The 16,009-nt window shown below is 45.2% G+C and overlaps 1 protein-coding gene across 8 annotated transcripts in view; it reads left to right on the top strand.

Annotated features, from left to right (window-relative positions):
* RAPGEF6 (Rap guanine nucleotide exchange factor 6) overlaps positions 1-10,361 on the top strand; it is a 133,999-nt gene extending 123,638 nt beyond the window's left edge. For 6 of the 8 annotated variants that reach the window (XM_041119380.1, XM_029998364.2, XM_041119382.1 and 3 more), the window contains 3 exons: positions 270-781; positions 4,196-4,507; positions 6,170-10,361. In XM_041119380.1, the coding sequence (XP_040975314.1) occupies positions 270-781; positions 4,196-4,507; positions 6,170-6,195 (850 nt within the window). In that variant the 3' untranslated portion in view covers positions 6,196-10,361. The remainder of the gene's footprint in view (positions 1-269; positions 782-4,195; positions 4,508-6,169) is intronic. The other 2 variants (XM_041119383.1, XM_041119384.1) reach the window with 1 other exon arrangement.
* Positions 10,362-16,009: the final 5,648 nt, after the last annotated feature.

Below are 16,009 nucleotides of genomic sequence, written 5' to 3'. Positions count from 1 at the left end.
GCTTCTGTGGACCAGATTTTTATGGATCTGGGGTCAAGCCTGTAAATGCCTGTTGCAGACTTCTTATTCCCTTGGGAATAGCTTCCCTGCTGCCATGTGCAGTAAAGAGTCGGGAAGAATGGTGTCTCTTGTCAGTGTTCCCGTGTGCCTACCTATTTTAAAACCCCTTTAGTTGTCTTTAAAGCCAGATAATTGTCTCTGAGTATGTCACTCTTATTGTAAAAGCTTATGAGTTGTTTTTTTCTGATTTCTGTTGTTTTCAAACATAGCTGGTCAATCAGTAGGCCTGCTCTCATCAGAGGGATGGCTTTCACGTCCTCCATGAGCAGCGAGGAGATCTCCCATGAACATATCACGGTAGAGGCAGCAGATAGCGGCCGGGGAAGCTGGACGTCATGCTCAAGTAGTTCTCATGACAACTTCCAGAATATCCCAAACCAGAAGAGCTGGGATCTCCTCAATTCTTACCGTCACACCCAGCTGGACGGACCTATAGCTGAAGTCGATCCCACAAACTGTTACTCTGAGGAGGCTTATTTGTATTCTGAAGCCTTTTCCAAAACCAACAGGCAGTCGAAAGCCAGCGTGGAGCTCGATCAGTCTCGGCAGAGCTGGGCCTCCTCCAGCTCGCTGTCGGACACCTACGAAACAAACTATGGGACAATTAAGCGGAGGGGGCTGGAGAACTCTACAGCAGAGCAGGCAGAGGTTTTGGACTCTAAACCAGGCGCTGATACAACTTACAAAACTGTTACTTCGAGTACAGAAAAAGGCCTGATAGGTAAGCCAAGCCAATAGCTTATGGAAGCTTCTACATCTGTTTTTCATTTTGATATTGAGTTGTTAAGAAATGACATCAGCAGGTCTGGGGGCTGGATGGCATGTTAAATTCAGCTTTACATGTGGTTTTAATCAGAACGCTACGCAGACAGTGTGTTTTCAAGCCACCTTCTTTTGCATTAGGAAAATTGAAATAATACACCTGTCCGCTTCCCAGGCACTTTATGGGTCTGCAGGAGAACTGTCTTCATGAAAATGTTAGGCAGTTCCTCTCTGTAGTATGGCCATTTATTTTTTTGGATGGTTTTGGAAACACTCGTCACTGTAGTAGACGTTCCTCTGGCAAGGAGCAATGAGCATGGCTTCTTGAAGTCCATATAATACAGACTTCCCATGAACCCGAGAGGGAAGAGCATGACTGCTGAGGGGTACAGAGCTCTCCCAGCTCTCTGGAGCCGAGGCACCTTTCATCCACAGGGCTTCTGTCTCTGGAAGCTCGAGGGCAAAGCGGATTCCCTTCCTGTCTTTGCTATGTTAAACTGTCATTTATTTGGTTATACAGCTGCAGTTTGGCTACATATGAAAGGAGAAAAACTTATAAAATGTGTTTTCAAAGATGCATAGTTCTACCGAGCAAGATGTTCTTTCCCTGACCTAGTGAGTTCAGCAGCCAAAACTAAAGGAACTGTGTTAGGAACAAGATAAAACATGGAGTGCAAAGCTTTCTAGACTATAAGTCAAGGGTGCAGCTGAAATGCAATTTAATTACTGACTAGATTGCTAGAGGGGTTTATGTTATCAAAGGTAATTACCTGAATAAACATCGCACGTCGGGTGGAGGTCTTGGATTGCAATCCTCCTCCTTGGCTTTATAGAAGAAAGGCAGCTTGGTGGAGCCTTGCAGAAAACCTGCTCACAGCTCACTCCTGGGCATGTGCTCTGTGCTTGTAGCCTTTCAAAGCTGCTCATAAGCCTCCGAGTTGTTTTAGGAGATGACATGTTAGCTATTCAGTACATGCTATCTTTCCTCACAGCTCTTCCCCTTCTTTTTAATTCTATTTACATACTGCACCATATAGCTTGCCTCCTTTGTGCAGTCATAGCACACTGGTAAGAAACACTGAGCAACGTGCTTCAGTAGAGCGTGCGTATGTCTACTTAAGCAAAGATCTGATATAGGTGGATATAATTTCTAGTTTGCAAATGCAAATCTGTTAGCTATTCACCACCATACAATATGCCAAAGATACTTTCACTTTATTTCACCATTTGCTTATTCTCTACGAACAGCTTGTTGCCAGAGTCTGTAATGACTGCATGAGTTCAGAATATTGTAAACAAAAGAAGAATCTTCAGTTCGTTTGCTTAATGAGCGTTGGTGTTGAATAGTCCCCCAAAAGAATTGGCACAAGCTTTCTTGCCTGAAACCTTTAAAACGGAGCTGGAAAGGCACTGCCCACATGCTAATGGCAGAATGTGGTCTTGGCATAATCCATAAATGTGGTGGCTTCATAACTTCACGTGCATCTCTGCCCTCTGCAACATCGAACGTTTCTTGCTGCAACCTTTGCTTTAGCAGCAGAGAAGTTGTGGAATGGTGACGTGCCATTGCTGTACATCCAAAGGGAAAAGCTTTTCCGTTACTTTTACCTATAGTAGACATTAAAATTTATATTGCTGCCTTTCAGTAACATTTGCCTTAACCACTGTGTGGAATTTCACCCTATTTTCTTTACAAAGTAAATATTTGAGTAGTCAGATGCTTGGGAAGGGGGACTCCTTGTGAAAGGATTTTGTAACCTCCTGAGGCTGGTGGGTGGGTGGGTGTCAGAAATTATGGACACTTAATGCTGTGGACATTAAATGTTCTTAGAATGTTTTATTGTGATAGAATTTGTAACGTTATGAATGGGAGCTTTACAAAAGGGCACGTTATTCCTACTTTCGTTATTACAGTAGGCTAGGTATTAGCTCTAGGAAGCCTGTAGCTTTCTCCTTTAAAGGGGACTATACCCACCCTCGTCAGTCCTCCTGCAAAACCAAAGAAAACCGAAGGTGGGGAGGTTGCTTGGAGGACCCAGCCCTTCCCCATCCCTTCAGGGAGAAGAAAGTCTCCTTCGCTTCCCCTGCTTTCTCATAGGGGGCCAGTTAAGTGCTAGTTGAGTGAAAATGATTCCTTTAAATCAGCAGTATAAATCTCTGCCTGTACCCACATGTATCTGCTAAAACCCAGACTATGTGGATTCAGTTTTCTTTATTTTCCTATAAGCCCAAGCATGAACCGAGGCCATCAGGTAGGAGCCGTTTCTCGCTCCTGATACCAACACCCAGGATCTCGTGAGTCCAGAACACAATAAGAAATACTCCTTTATGTTCACCCTTTCACATTCTTGTAAGATAAGAAAATACTACAGTTGCTGAAATAAATGAAACTAATGAACGTTCAGTGTTTAAAATGTATCCACAAGAAGAATGCAAATTCACTCAACTAATAGATTTTAAAAATTACCCTAGCTTTGAAACCCTGCTCCTGTTGCAGCATGTACATGGAGAAAGCCCAATTTAACATGCACATGAGCCCCAGACCTGGGGGTGGGTGGGAGGGGAGGGAACTTAAAAAAAGTTAAGCTTTGGTTTGAGAATCTGTGTGACCTGAACTGCTGATGAACGGGGAAGGAAACTATGGACATGATAAGCCTTTGTTTACTATTAGAAAATGCAAAATAAGGAATGCAGGCTCTATATACAGTTTGCCTCATAGAAGCAGTTTCATGTGATGCTAGGGTTTTTTCTTCCTATAGAATAGCTGATTGGGTGGTTTAATGTCTGATTACACATGAATTGATACAGTGATATTTTATTATAATGAGTTTCTGTTAAGCCACTGATGGGTGATGAAGTGGATGTTGTTGAAGTCAACCAACAGTTCTTGCTGTCGGTCTCTAGCATGCTGTGCAAAGTAACTTCGGGCTAGTTCCCGTAACTTCTTTTGTTTCAATTTCCCAGCCTGTAACAGAGAGTGGGAGCAGCCTCAGCCGGCAGCATTGCCGTGCTGGCTCCCCGTCCGTACCGTGGAGCTCCTTAGCATCCCGCGGTGGAGCGGTGCCGCAGGAGTAGGGAGTATAATGGGCGCTGCTATTGCAAGTTGAATGTGGAGAAGGTTATAGTCCTGTTTCCGCTCCATCGGCATCTTGCCTAAGGAGTTCACGGGTTCTGTTGCTACTCTGACTTCTTAAAATAAGTAGAAAACATAAATGAAAGCATAAATACCTGCTGCTGTCGTTATAACCAGTGTTTCTGCATTTGCATTTTGTTATCAGTTTCTGTTTTGCCATTGTAACATTTCATGATTTTTTAACGTTTTGTTTCCTTTGTTTTCTTCTTTAACATTTCCATTGCTTATTTCTTGTGCCAGTGTACTGTGTCACCTCACCTAAGAAGGACGATAGGTATAGGGAGCCACCGCCCACCCCTCCGGGATATATGGGGATTTCTTTAGCGGACATAAAGGAAGGATCGCCCCACCACCCACACCTAAAACCTCCAGACTATAGTGTGGCAGTGCAGAGGTCAAAGATGCTGCACAGTGACCTCTCTAGACTTTCATCAGCTTCTCTCGGTAGTGAACCGGTGGCCTGTATTTCATCGAAGATGCCTCAGTGGCATAGTCGGCAGCCGTCCAACCCCAAACTAGCAGATATGACTGACGCAGATAGTGAAGAGGATGGTATGTGCAACACCTGACTCGGTAGATGTTAAGTGAACTGCTGTGTGAATCTGGTCTGTGCAGTGTTTACTTCCCAACGATGTTCTGGGCTTTCTCTTGGTCATTCTTGGAGATTAAAACTTGATTAATCTCTAAATATACAAATATGTTTGTATGGCTGTATACACATGCATATATGTATGCATGTATATACATGTTTTAAAAAACAAAAAAAGAATGCCTTCCTTGTAGAAAAAGCATGTTGACACCGAACAGACTCTAAATTACATATAAATAAATATATATATAAATATACATATGAGATCTCCCAAAGCACAACTGAGACACTTAAGAGCATGTAGATACTATGGTTTTTTTCCTTTAAAATCTGTCCCCTCTCCGTGGTGATGATGACTTTAAGAGATGCTGTCAGGCTATAAATTAGATGCAGAAAAACTCCAGCCTCTCTGGGATGATTAACTGATGTCCCACTGTTTTAGAATGGCATCAGGATGATGACCTAAACCGAGTATTTTGAATTTGGATTTGGTGGGGCGTTATACATCCTTAATTCATTTCACATTTGTATTCTCGTGTGCTAGCATTAAGCTGCCTTATTCTTCAAGAGAGATTTCTGGAGACTGACTTTAAAAATGTTGAACAAAATAACAGTGAATTCCTGTTCTTCTGAAAAGTGCATTTGAGAAAACTTGACTTCTCAGCCCAACTTGGCCTGACGGTGTCTCTTCCACTTAAATTCTTCATGATCTTGTTTGAAGCAACAAACAACGCTGCCGAGCACGGCATGTATTGGGTGACCAAAATTGCAAGAGGTTTTCCTGAAAAAAACTGCTCTTACATTGTGTCAAAGCTAACTTCAAGTTAGGGGAATTTCTACTTAATTGTGTATCTGCTGATTTGCTTTTAATACCTATGCACTGATGTGATCTCTCTGTACCCTTTGCTAGTGAACTCATATTTTATTAGAATATTGTGGTCGTTTCCTTCAATTTCAGTCTGGCTTAAAATGAGCGTGGATTTAGATTAAAACAATTTCTGATGCAAAATGATCCTATCTTGGCCCTTTAAAATATGTAAACAGTATTTAACATATATATTACTACTGCAATTCAAATTTACGGTAAAATGTAAAGTTACCCAGCATTAATTCAGTTGTGATATTAAATGGTTTTGATGTAAAAATAAGGAAGTAATTGCTTCAAACATTTTAATCCAAATTTTTCTAAACTAAATTTAACCATACACTTTAAAAATAGGTGTATCTAAAAGTGCTTGGTTAATTTTATTTGGGATACAATGCTCACTGCATGATGGGAAGTAATTTACTGGCTTTTCTCCCAAACCTGTAGCTTTTGGCATATTGGGAGCTGCATGCTAATAATTTTTGGAGGATCTGGATTTTCTGTTTTGCAATACATCTTTATGCTATGATTACAATACCTCAGACTACTTGAGGATTTGATAAAAGGTGATACTGAATATATTGTGGTCAGTGATTAAGATGGTGAAAACATCACGATGAATTAGTGAAGTCTTCACAGAACCACTGTAATCAAATAATAACTGGGTACTGTTCTGTACCTTCTGCGTCTGAGGCAGGGGGCTGATGGAATAACTTACTTTTTTTTTTTTTTTTTTTTTTCTTTCTTTCTTGTTTTGCAGAAGATGAACAAGTATCAGCAGTCTAACCATTGGGCTATTTATGTAAACCACTTCACAACACAAGGGATGTGGGGAGAAGGACCACATGATTCTGTTAGCGAACGCTAACAACTTGCTGCTACTAACCTCAGACGTTGCGTTTGCCTCTGTCACGGACGAGATGGAACGGGTTGGATCACGTCTCTCTACCTTACTTCAGTCTACCACCGCCTAAGAAAGCTATTTCTGCCTGTGAAATAGAAAACCGTTTTCAAGGAGTGTACTGACTACCTGGATACCGACGTTGGTATCCGGAGATGGACCAGGCTTCATGCATTTGGGAGGACCAGTTGTCACCACCACTTGAAACTTGGAAGCATTCTTCTGTATGATACCATATAATCCTTTGGTAGTTTTCCATCGTCATTATTTTCTACATGACCATTATAAGTCTAAGAGTGTTATTTTATGAACTTGAAAAAAAAATATATTAAAATGTCAGCAAAAGCAAAGGACATTGCTGAAGTATCTGAAAATAATTTATTAATTTAATTTTTTTTAGTGGTAATTTCCTTTATTTGTGTTGGCAGTGCTCTGGTTGGCTAATATAAATGTTTAGTCAGTGTGGTAGTAAATTAGCTACACATAAACTGTCGTGCTCTCAAACACAGAAAACTAGAAACGGGATGTTATCAGGTGCAGAAATACATGGATTTTAGAGTGGGTTTAGATTAAATATAAATAGAGCACAAAGCCCCGCAGAGCGGCGTGTGTCGGGCAGGCAGCCCTGCCGTCTGCTGCTCCCCTCCTACACGGACACAGCAAAACCCCTCCGCCCTTGAAGTATATTTGGAAATTTTTTAGCTGCCAGCCAACTAAGGCAATAGTTGGTGCTCTGCTCTCCTCCCCTGTTAAGTAATCATTTGAAATATGGAAGCCGTAGCTCACAGGGAGCTGTTAGGGGAGTTTGAAGCTTTCCCAAAAGAGCTTAAACCCGGTTTTGCCCTGCAGAGTTCAGCATGCAAAGCGTGTTGCTAGAAACCAAAACTAAACTGTGTGTTGTGGGTTTTAAGATCATCCCACGCATTCTGGCCTTTTACCAGAGTTGCACAGGATTTAGGTGCAAAGGTTATCTTTTAAAAAAAAAAAAAAAAAAAAAAAAAAAATTACAAATCACCTTCATTTCACAGTAAAATTTGTGAAACTGAGTATTAAATGACATAATCCTTATATAAGAGTATAATGCATTTTATGATGGGTTAAAAAACCCTGTTGTGTTCATCTGGAAAATACAGGTGATCTCAAAACGTTTTGTTTTAAATCCTAGGTAAAAATCCTGGTGTTGCTGATGTCAGTGACAGTTTTGACTTACAGCCAGCCAGTATTAACATGTGATTCTCTAGTTTGACTATGGTCAAATAAGTTGGTTGTTTGATTTTGCTTAGCCAGCCAGAGCACAGAGGGGTAAAACTGGAAATACCTGCAGCTTCTTTCTTTCTTTCTTCTAGCACATGATGCCCCATTCTAGTGTTAAAATTGGACATGAATGTGTGAATATGTATTTAAACATTTAATTGTAAATCTTTGTTGTGATGTTTACAGCCTAAGCTAGAAAGAAGATGTTTGTCATTTTTACAGTGCCTCAAAAATGATTTCTATATCCATAGTTGTGAAGAGCTTTAAAGTTTTTTTTTTTTCTGTATGTGTGCAGGGGGTGCAAGGTGAATGCAACATTTTCTGAAAATGACACAAGTACCAAAAACAACCCAAAGCCTTTGATGTGCTTTCCCCATAGCAGCTTGGGATTAATGAAACTGGGTGAATGTGTATGGCCCAGCCTGTGTCTGCATTTGTAGCGGTGCCAGGTTCAATATTACCGTGTGGCTGGAACTTACCCATATTGATTGGAATTTGGAGGAATGTAAATGAACAGCGGTGCTGAGGAAGGGATGCCCAATTCATAACTAATTGGTCGGCTGCATGAATTTTTGGCACAAGTATCTGAGGAGCAAATGGTTGAAAAAAAAATATTAAAAATCAGTTGAGGTGTATCATAATGAATGCATTTTGCTTTTTCGAGGCCTTAATGAATATAATGAACCTGCACAGGCCTTAATGAATAAAGATTAAAGTGTCAAAGTAATGCAGGGCAGAGCGATTATTTTCAGCACATGTAATGTTGATAATATAACTGTTAAACTGATATTTTTGTGGGATATAAATCCAAGTCCTAGCAACCCCACCGTCAGCTGTAGTTTCTTGTTAACTTTTTTCCGTGGAGTGCGCAACAGGCTTCGTGTTTTGTCAGAAAATCATCTGTGTTGTGCCAGGTAAATTAAATCATACGGTTCCCGTGACCTTGGGTGTTGAGCTGTAGTTTATTTCAGCCTGTTGAACAAAAGTGTAAGGGATGAGGGGTTGTTACTAAAGTGACTTCCTTTGTCCCCAAAACGCGATAGTGCTGTCTTTGAGGATATGGGGAGCGGGGTTGGGGTCTCCTCTGGCAGCCAGAAAGAGCAGTTGAATAAATCACCCATTGCAACGTGGTGTTTGCACATCAACAGCATCCGTCTGTTCTGCAGGGCTTTTCAGGACACTGAAAAGTTTTTAAAGTAAGTGAAAGTCTCGCTAATCATATTTTCCTAATATCCAATACAGCTGGTGTAAATAAATCATGCATAAACTATGGACAGATGAGCTACTACTTCTGCTTCTCCTGCCTCGCACAGTGTGGCTTGCCTCTGCTGGTCCTTGCTGGGATTTTTGTTTGTTTGTTTGTTTTTAAATCAACCGATCACATTGATCGGGGCCGATAGCCAAATGTAGTGTGTCTGGTATGGATTTGAAGAGACATTATCCCTTTTTTCAGTAATTCAAACGGAAGTAGGGTGGTGGTTAGTACCCGTTGTACACTGCTTTATTGAAGTGATGTCTTCTGGATCGCAGATTCCTGACTTGGTACCTCCACCGGGTTCCTCTGACTCGGGCTCTGATTTCGATCAACAGTTAAAATGCCTTGTGCCACGTTCTTCCACTGCCGTACCTTGGTTTGCTCGCTTTCTGCTGTTTCTTTGCTCTTGACTGGCGGGTGAAAGATGTGTTTCAGCTATTTGTGATTTAACCATACAGTATTTTATTACGGTTTATTGATCTTGAACTTCCAAGTAATTCCCCAAAAAGCAGTGTGCTTTTGTCAAATTTAATTGGCCTCTCCATTTGCAAAAAGTAAAATGAGATCACTGAGCCTCTGAGTACTGGTTTCATCTCCGCGATACACAAAAAAAAGGAAAGGCAACGTCTGCAGATAATTTGCAGTACACGTTTTTGCAGTGTGGACGTGCAGGAACGGGTGGATGTTTGCTAACAGCGGGCAGCGTGCTGCTTTCCTGGCTCCTTTGTTTTGCCTTCACTTCCATGAGGAGTTTCACAGAGGTGAGTGATGCTTCACTGGGAGAGGGTCAGAGCCCGTTGCTCAGGTTGGGGTGTGCTGAGGGCTGCCCGCACCCGCTGGAGGTGAAGGGTGTCCCCATTCCCCAAGGGCTGAACCTGTCAGCGATGCCACTTGCCGAAGGAACCTGCGTGGCATCAGTGGTGTTGCAAAACCTCCCTTTCATCATCTCCCAAGTCATTTTGTCGCAGGCAACAGTGGAAATGTGAACCTGTCATTTAAGTTTTTATAAAACATTAGAATTAGATTTTTTTTTTTAAAGGATAAACTCACCACTGCCTTTGCAAAAACAGAAGGGAAAAGGGATACTCTCTCTTTAGAAAAGCTTTACACATTATATTTTAGAATGCTTGTATAGAGGGTGATCTACCTTGAATTCCCAACCCAGCTTTTGCTTATGTTGTGCTTTTTATTGTTTTATCTTTATTTTTGATATACCTGGAATGCAGTTTAGCTTGGTATTAATTAAATTCTAAATATGTGAGCATATTGGCAAAACTGCACAGATGTAATGATATTCCAATAGCAATTGTACTGCACAAGTCAGTGATTGTAAAGTATTCTGTAACAAGCAATGTTTGTCTCCTATTTTTTGATACCTCTTAACACTTATGTCTTTTAGAAAGACAGTGCCTCTGTATGCTTTTTGTATTTTTACTGAGTGATTGTAAATATTTGTTATATTTTTGGTTAAGAGAATGTTTAAAAGTACTGTTTATTATCCAATCTATTAATATGTTGGAATCAATAAACAATCTACATATATTAATGGTTTTCAGCTGGTCTTTTCTGGCAGCCGGCGAAGGACGGGAGTCGAGTTGGTGCAGAGCCGGGGAGAGCGTGGCAGGAGCGTTGCTCACCCCGGGCTCAGCGAGGAGCAGCTGCCGAGTGATTTGTTTGTTTGTTTGTTTGGTGGGGTTTTTTTGTTTGTTTTTTTGTTTGTTTGTTTGTTTTTGTTTTGTTTTGTTTTTTTTGTCCTCGCAGTGAGCGATGGCCCCTCATGTTTTGGCTCAGGGTCCAGCCGACTTTGGGGGGTTGGTCCCCTTTGCTGTGCGGCGGCTGGGGCGCTGGGGACACTGGGGCTGCAGGGGTGTCTGCGGGGACCGGGGGCTCCCTTGTCCCAGCGAGGGAGCGGGGGACAGACAGTCCGCCGGCCACAGCTCCTCCCTGGGTCAGGGAAATGGCCTCTGGGCACCGAAAAGGGGAGCGAGAAGGGAGCCACGTTCGGAGCCTGTGCCCCCCCTGCAGCACCCATTGCTCGGTGCTTCGTACCTCTCCTCCGCGGTCCTTCACCGTCCTCCCCGCCTGTCCCGCACCCCAGAGCAGCTCGTCCCCTGCCTCCTGCGGTCTCCCCGCCTGCGGAGATGCTCTGCAGGCGGACCCTTACCTTCCTTCTCCCCCTGCGGACCCCGGCTCCATCCCGCCCAGCGCCGTGCTGGAGCCCTCGCCGGGATGTGACCCAGGGAGTCGCCTCAGGGACACCAGGGCCCATGTGGACCCGCGGGGGGGTTCTGCTCACGGGGACGAGGACTCGCATCTTCCCCCTTTCCTCCGGGTCCTGCCCTGGCACGGCCGCCTCAGCCCCAGAAAAACCAGAGCGGGATGAACGAAGCCCGCTGCAGAACTGCGTTCTGCGCCCTGAAGTCTGTCACACCCTGTAAAATACAAAGAAAGATGTGTGCAGGGGGCGAGGGTGGAACCACAGAGCTGAAAATACTCCTTTTTCCCCCATTTTTGCTGGCTGACCCGTAGCCCCTGGCTGTCCCCGGCGTGCTGCTGCGGGTGGGATGGGCGAGGGGAGCAGGAGCTGTGCCAGGACCCCCCTGCCCCGGCCGGCAGGGCCAGCCTCTAACTCCGTGTTCCCTCTATTTATTTACTGATTGACCAAAAGGTAAGCTACATGGGAACCTTATGGATAAATACCTTTTTTTTTTTTTTTTTTTTTTTAGGGAGCGTGGCACTTCTGTAAGGCGTACACGCTGGCAAGCAAAGCCTGCAGCTTCTTGTCGTTTGCTTCCCCAGTGCAAATGGCATTTTCTTCTCCCCTGTCCCTGTGCAGCCCCTTTCCTGCCCCATACACGCGGATGCAGCCGCACACATGCTGCCAGATCAGATGAGAGTTGAGCTTCATCTCCTTCACGGTCTTATTTCCCCCATCGGGGCTTTTCAGGTTTGTTCTCGGGGATCTCTGATTTCAGGCAGTTTCTGGGAGGTTGTTAGCTTTTAAATTTTTTTTTTTTTTTTTTTTTTTTTTTAAACTTCTCAGAATTACCGTTCTTAAAAAAAAGGAAAAAGAAAAAAGAACTGCCACAAGAGGACAGCATTGCCTGTGGTTTTATCAGCACCTTTGTGAAATCCCCTCCGCGGAGGCCGGGCTGGTGCAGGTTGGTCCCTGCGATGCTCAGCCAGCACCCATCACCCTCGGGGGTGACAGCGGGGACATTTCGGGGTTTGCCCATCACCCTCCGGCCGTGCCGGTGGCTGCGGGGACAACGCGGCTCCCGAAACCGCGAGGTGCGGGAGGACGCGGGGTCTCAGCAGGTCACTTCGCTTTTAGGACTTTTCCAAGGCTGTCCGGTACGTGTTCCAGATTTCCTCCTCGCTTGTCTGGATGATCTGTTTTCATCCGTAATATTTATCCTGTGCCCTTTTCTCCACTCGTCCCCATCTGTCTGCGGGCCCTCGGCACGCCGTGCTGCGGGGTGGGAGGTTGTAAAGCTTTTCTTTCTGCGGGTCCGCGCGGCAGAAACATCAGCAAAGTGGTAGGACAATCTGTGAAGGCAGCAGGTAGCACTCGGGTCTTACTGGAAAGCGTAGTGTCATTATGGCCGTACTGCGGTGAGCAATTTGTTGTGTAAAATCAAATTAAGAAGAAGCAGTTTCATTAGTGAGCATTTCTGCTTAATGAGTTATTTTGATTTCTGGCTTTTCTTCTATGTTGGTTTGGGTTTTTTTTTTCCCCTTTTAGTGGCTTTAAAAACTATTTGGCACAGCCCAACTTGTTGCTGTTCATTTATCTAAAATCACTTTAAGCAGGTGGAAGCAGGCACCCTCGCCCCGACGCAGTTTCAGCCTTGCCTGGGTCTGACACTGTCCTGCCTTCCCCCCCGGCACCTTAGAGGCACGGATTTACAAAACCTGGGCTGCGGGCAGAGTGTGGCAAACCCCTTGTTGCAACAGGCTTCAGTCCAAAAATCACCGTAGTGTGTGCCGGGCTCAGGAGGAGGAAAGCCCGGACCTGGCGATGGAGGAGGAAAGCCCGGACCTGGCGATGGAGGCGGCTGCGAGCGACCGCCCGCCCATCCGAAACAGGCATCGGACCCCGGCCACCCGGAGCAGCTCTCACGGGACCCGCGGTCCGGGGTCTTCAGCCCCGACCTTCGCTCCGAGCCGCTGGGGAAGTCTTCTGCCCCTGCCACGGGGTGGGAACCCAACGCACGACGTGCTGCATCCCTCCCCATCCTCAGCTTTCCGTCTCCAAGCCTTCGGATTAGACCTGCGGCTCTCGGAGTGACGGGTAGCTGCTTGCATTAACAGAGCTTCATATTCAACGTGCTCGAGGTCTCCAGGTCACCTGAAATAGCAGTCAGTGCATCAAATAGCTGCCGACCTAAACTTGAGTTTCATTCACCGAGGGCATTCAACCAATGTATTTTCTAATTTTCTGCTGGAGAGCAAGTATCAATCAGATTTTATTGGGAAGAATTACTAACTGCTTGTTAGACTGCAGTAATGCCGTGTATTCTGTGCTCGAAGAAAAGTCGAGAATTGTCCCTTCAAAGTAAATGTGAAATGAGAGATTAACCCCCTCTTGGAGCACAAAAGACTGCTTAATTTAGCAAATGTTGCCTGCTAAAAACTGCTTTCTGTTTGCTTTAAGGGAGAAGCGAGGAGACCCACTGGCAGCAGCGGGGCCGGCAGCCCGAGCTGTCCCCAGCGCCTGGGGGGGTCGTGGCACGCCAGCGGGGCTCTGCAGGCAGCACCAGTCAGAGGTCTTCAGCTATTTCTCATTTATTAAGAGGGTAAAATGTGCCTGAGAGACTGTGCTTGAGTACAGGGAGTGCTAAACCCCACCTCTGCACCGCTCTCTTCTTCTGTGTCAAATTCCTGCACTTTTGGGGCTGGAGAAGAAGTGTTTCTCCTCGTCCAACCCCAGTTCGGGAGGAGCACTTTGAGCCCGTGATATTTTCACCGTGTGCTTTAAGGCTGTGGCATCAGGTCTTGTGGTTTGTCCCAGAATTTGCAGTATTTTTAGCTTTCCTGAAGATCCAGGTCCTGGAGGCACGTGATGACATGAACTGATGACATTTTTTGGAGGTATGTAAAGCAGCTCTTGGTGCTATGAAGAAAACCTTGAAAATGCAAACTATAAAAAGTATTCTTAAAAAAAAAAAAAAAAAAAAAAAAGAAAGGAAATGAAACCCCATATTTATTTAACCTCCCCCCCGGCTCTCATCATTGTTGGGCTGCCGGATCCCGGTGCTGGCTTCCTGCAGCCCCGTCGACCTAAAAACACGATGTCTTTTCCCGGGGTATTGCCCTAGAGACTTTTATTTTTCTGGGTGAGCCAAGTTGTTTGTATGAGGCGAATGTTAAATGGGCTCCACAAGCATTTCTGTTCGTTCCCCTGTATTCATCAGAAGAGGAGAGTAATTACCAGTGTGACAATGCTGCAAGTCAATCTTGGCTTGGGAGAGATGAAGAAAAATGGTAATAACTGAATTTCAAATGTAGATGTAGTTGCATTTAACACTTATGAGCAGCAATAAAGATGAAGGTTGTAATTGTATCTGCAATTTCAAACCTCACAACATAATTTTATATACTCAAACATCTGTTTTAGGATCATAGCTGAGAGTGTCAGATAATTGGCTTTTTTTTAGACCTATCAGTTAGGCACCATCAAGTTTATTATAAATTCAAACTCATTTATTAGTAAACACGACTTGTGTTGAACAACACCGCAGTGCAATAGTCCTGGGGATGGTGAGTGCGTTTGGAGCCGCAGAAGCCCTCTTCGCCGTTCAGCAGGATGCTGATACACGGCAAAACTCGCGGCTCCTCGAGGGAGAGGGCGGCCGACAGCGCTGACCCTCCCGGGAAGGTGCCGGTGTTTTACCCGTCCTCTGGGAATTATGGCTGACAAATGTCGGGGAAGCCTGCTGCAAACCTGGGAAAAACTCTTCTGGGATATCGGAGGTTGATGGAGACCTTCGTGACCTGCTTGCCCAGGATTACGAGCATGCCTTGTCTCCACCTCGGTATATCATATTTTTGGGAACACACAGCACTAACGCAGGGCTGCAACGCGACGCCTCCTTTGCTTTCCCTCATTTTATTTTCTGTATTAGTAGCAAAGCTGATGGAGAGGAAGGTCTCGTGCTGGGCTCCCGCTTGGGGGACAAGGGGGGTGGTGCGGGGAGGTTTCGGCAGGACCTGCTGCCTCTGGTGCCCTCACCCCGAGCCAAGCCCGGGAGATGCCGTGCAGGCGCCCGTCCCGGCGCCGGCTCTCCGGGCTGCTCCTGCAAGCGATGGAGGTTTTGAGGAGCAGCAGCACCCCGTGATTAGATGCCCCTGGCACCCCTGTGGGTGCTGTGCGAGTTGTTTTTTCCGTGCTATTCCCCAGCCGTCGCATGGCGGGGTGCTGGAAACTCTTCTTGCTTCCGCAGCTTCGTGCCAGGCAGGCTTTCGTTCTCTCTGCAAGGGCTTTTCACCCGCGGCGTGGTCCTCTCCCTCGCCCCGCGGGGCTGTAGCGTCGTGCCCTGCCTCCGAGCTTGGCTCGACAAGAGCCGTCACACTGATGCCGTGACTCGGGGTCTCGCTGAGTAGCCGCGGTGCCTGGGAGACACACCTCGGCCATCCGCCTTTGCCATCTGCAGAGGGAAGTAATTAAATTTAATAGAAGTCACCCTCGATTTTACAGCAGTAGTAATTAAATGTAATTGGAGATGTGACTTCTAAACAAGGCCGTATGTTTTTTCCAACAGTACATTTGACATCAGGAAGAACAAACAAATAACCAAGGACATGCAGGAGCGGTGTATAACAGCAAAGCTGTTATTTCACCCCGTCTCCGTCGGTGGTGTCCATCACAAAGCGTGCCTCTAGCCCAGCTTAATTAAATGATGCTACCGGCCACTAATGGGTGGGAGAAATCCGCTGGTGTTAGAGCACCTTGTGTATCATCGGCAAGGCAATGCTTTTAAAAATAACAGCAGCAGCAGAAGCTAAGAAAGTTCTTGGATTTCTGCTGCCCTTTCTCCGGAGGAGGCTGTTCCAGCGCAGGTCTCCCTGCAGAGGGACCGAGGGGGAGGCACTTCGTCAACTGACTTTGCTGTAAAACCTTTGCCGCTTTGAAGAGCCCTTAGTGACTGAAGCACATATTAAAAATAACGTAAGTGTCAGCCAATTAT

Source organism: Aquila chrysaetos, chromosome 22, assembly GCF_900496995.4.
Source record: "Aquila chrysaetos chrysaetos chromosome 22, bAquChr1.4, whole genome shotgun sequence".
Classification (NCBI taxonomy): domain Eukaryota; kingdom Metazoa; phylum Chordata; class Aves; order Accipitriformes; family Accipitridae; genus Aquila; species Aquila chrysaetos.
Note: the sequence above shows the minus strand (reverse complement) of the source record. Positions and strands in the feature narration are given on the sequence as shown.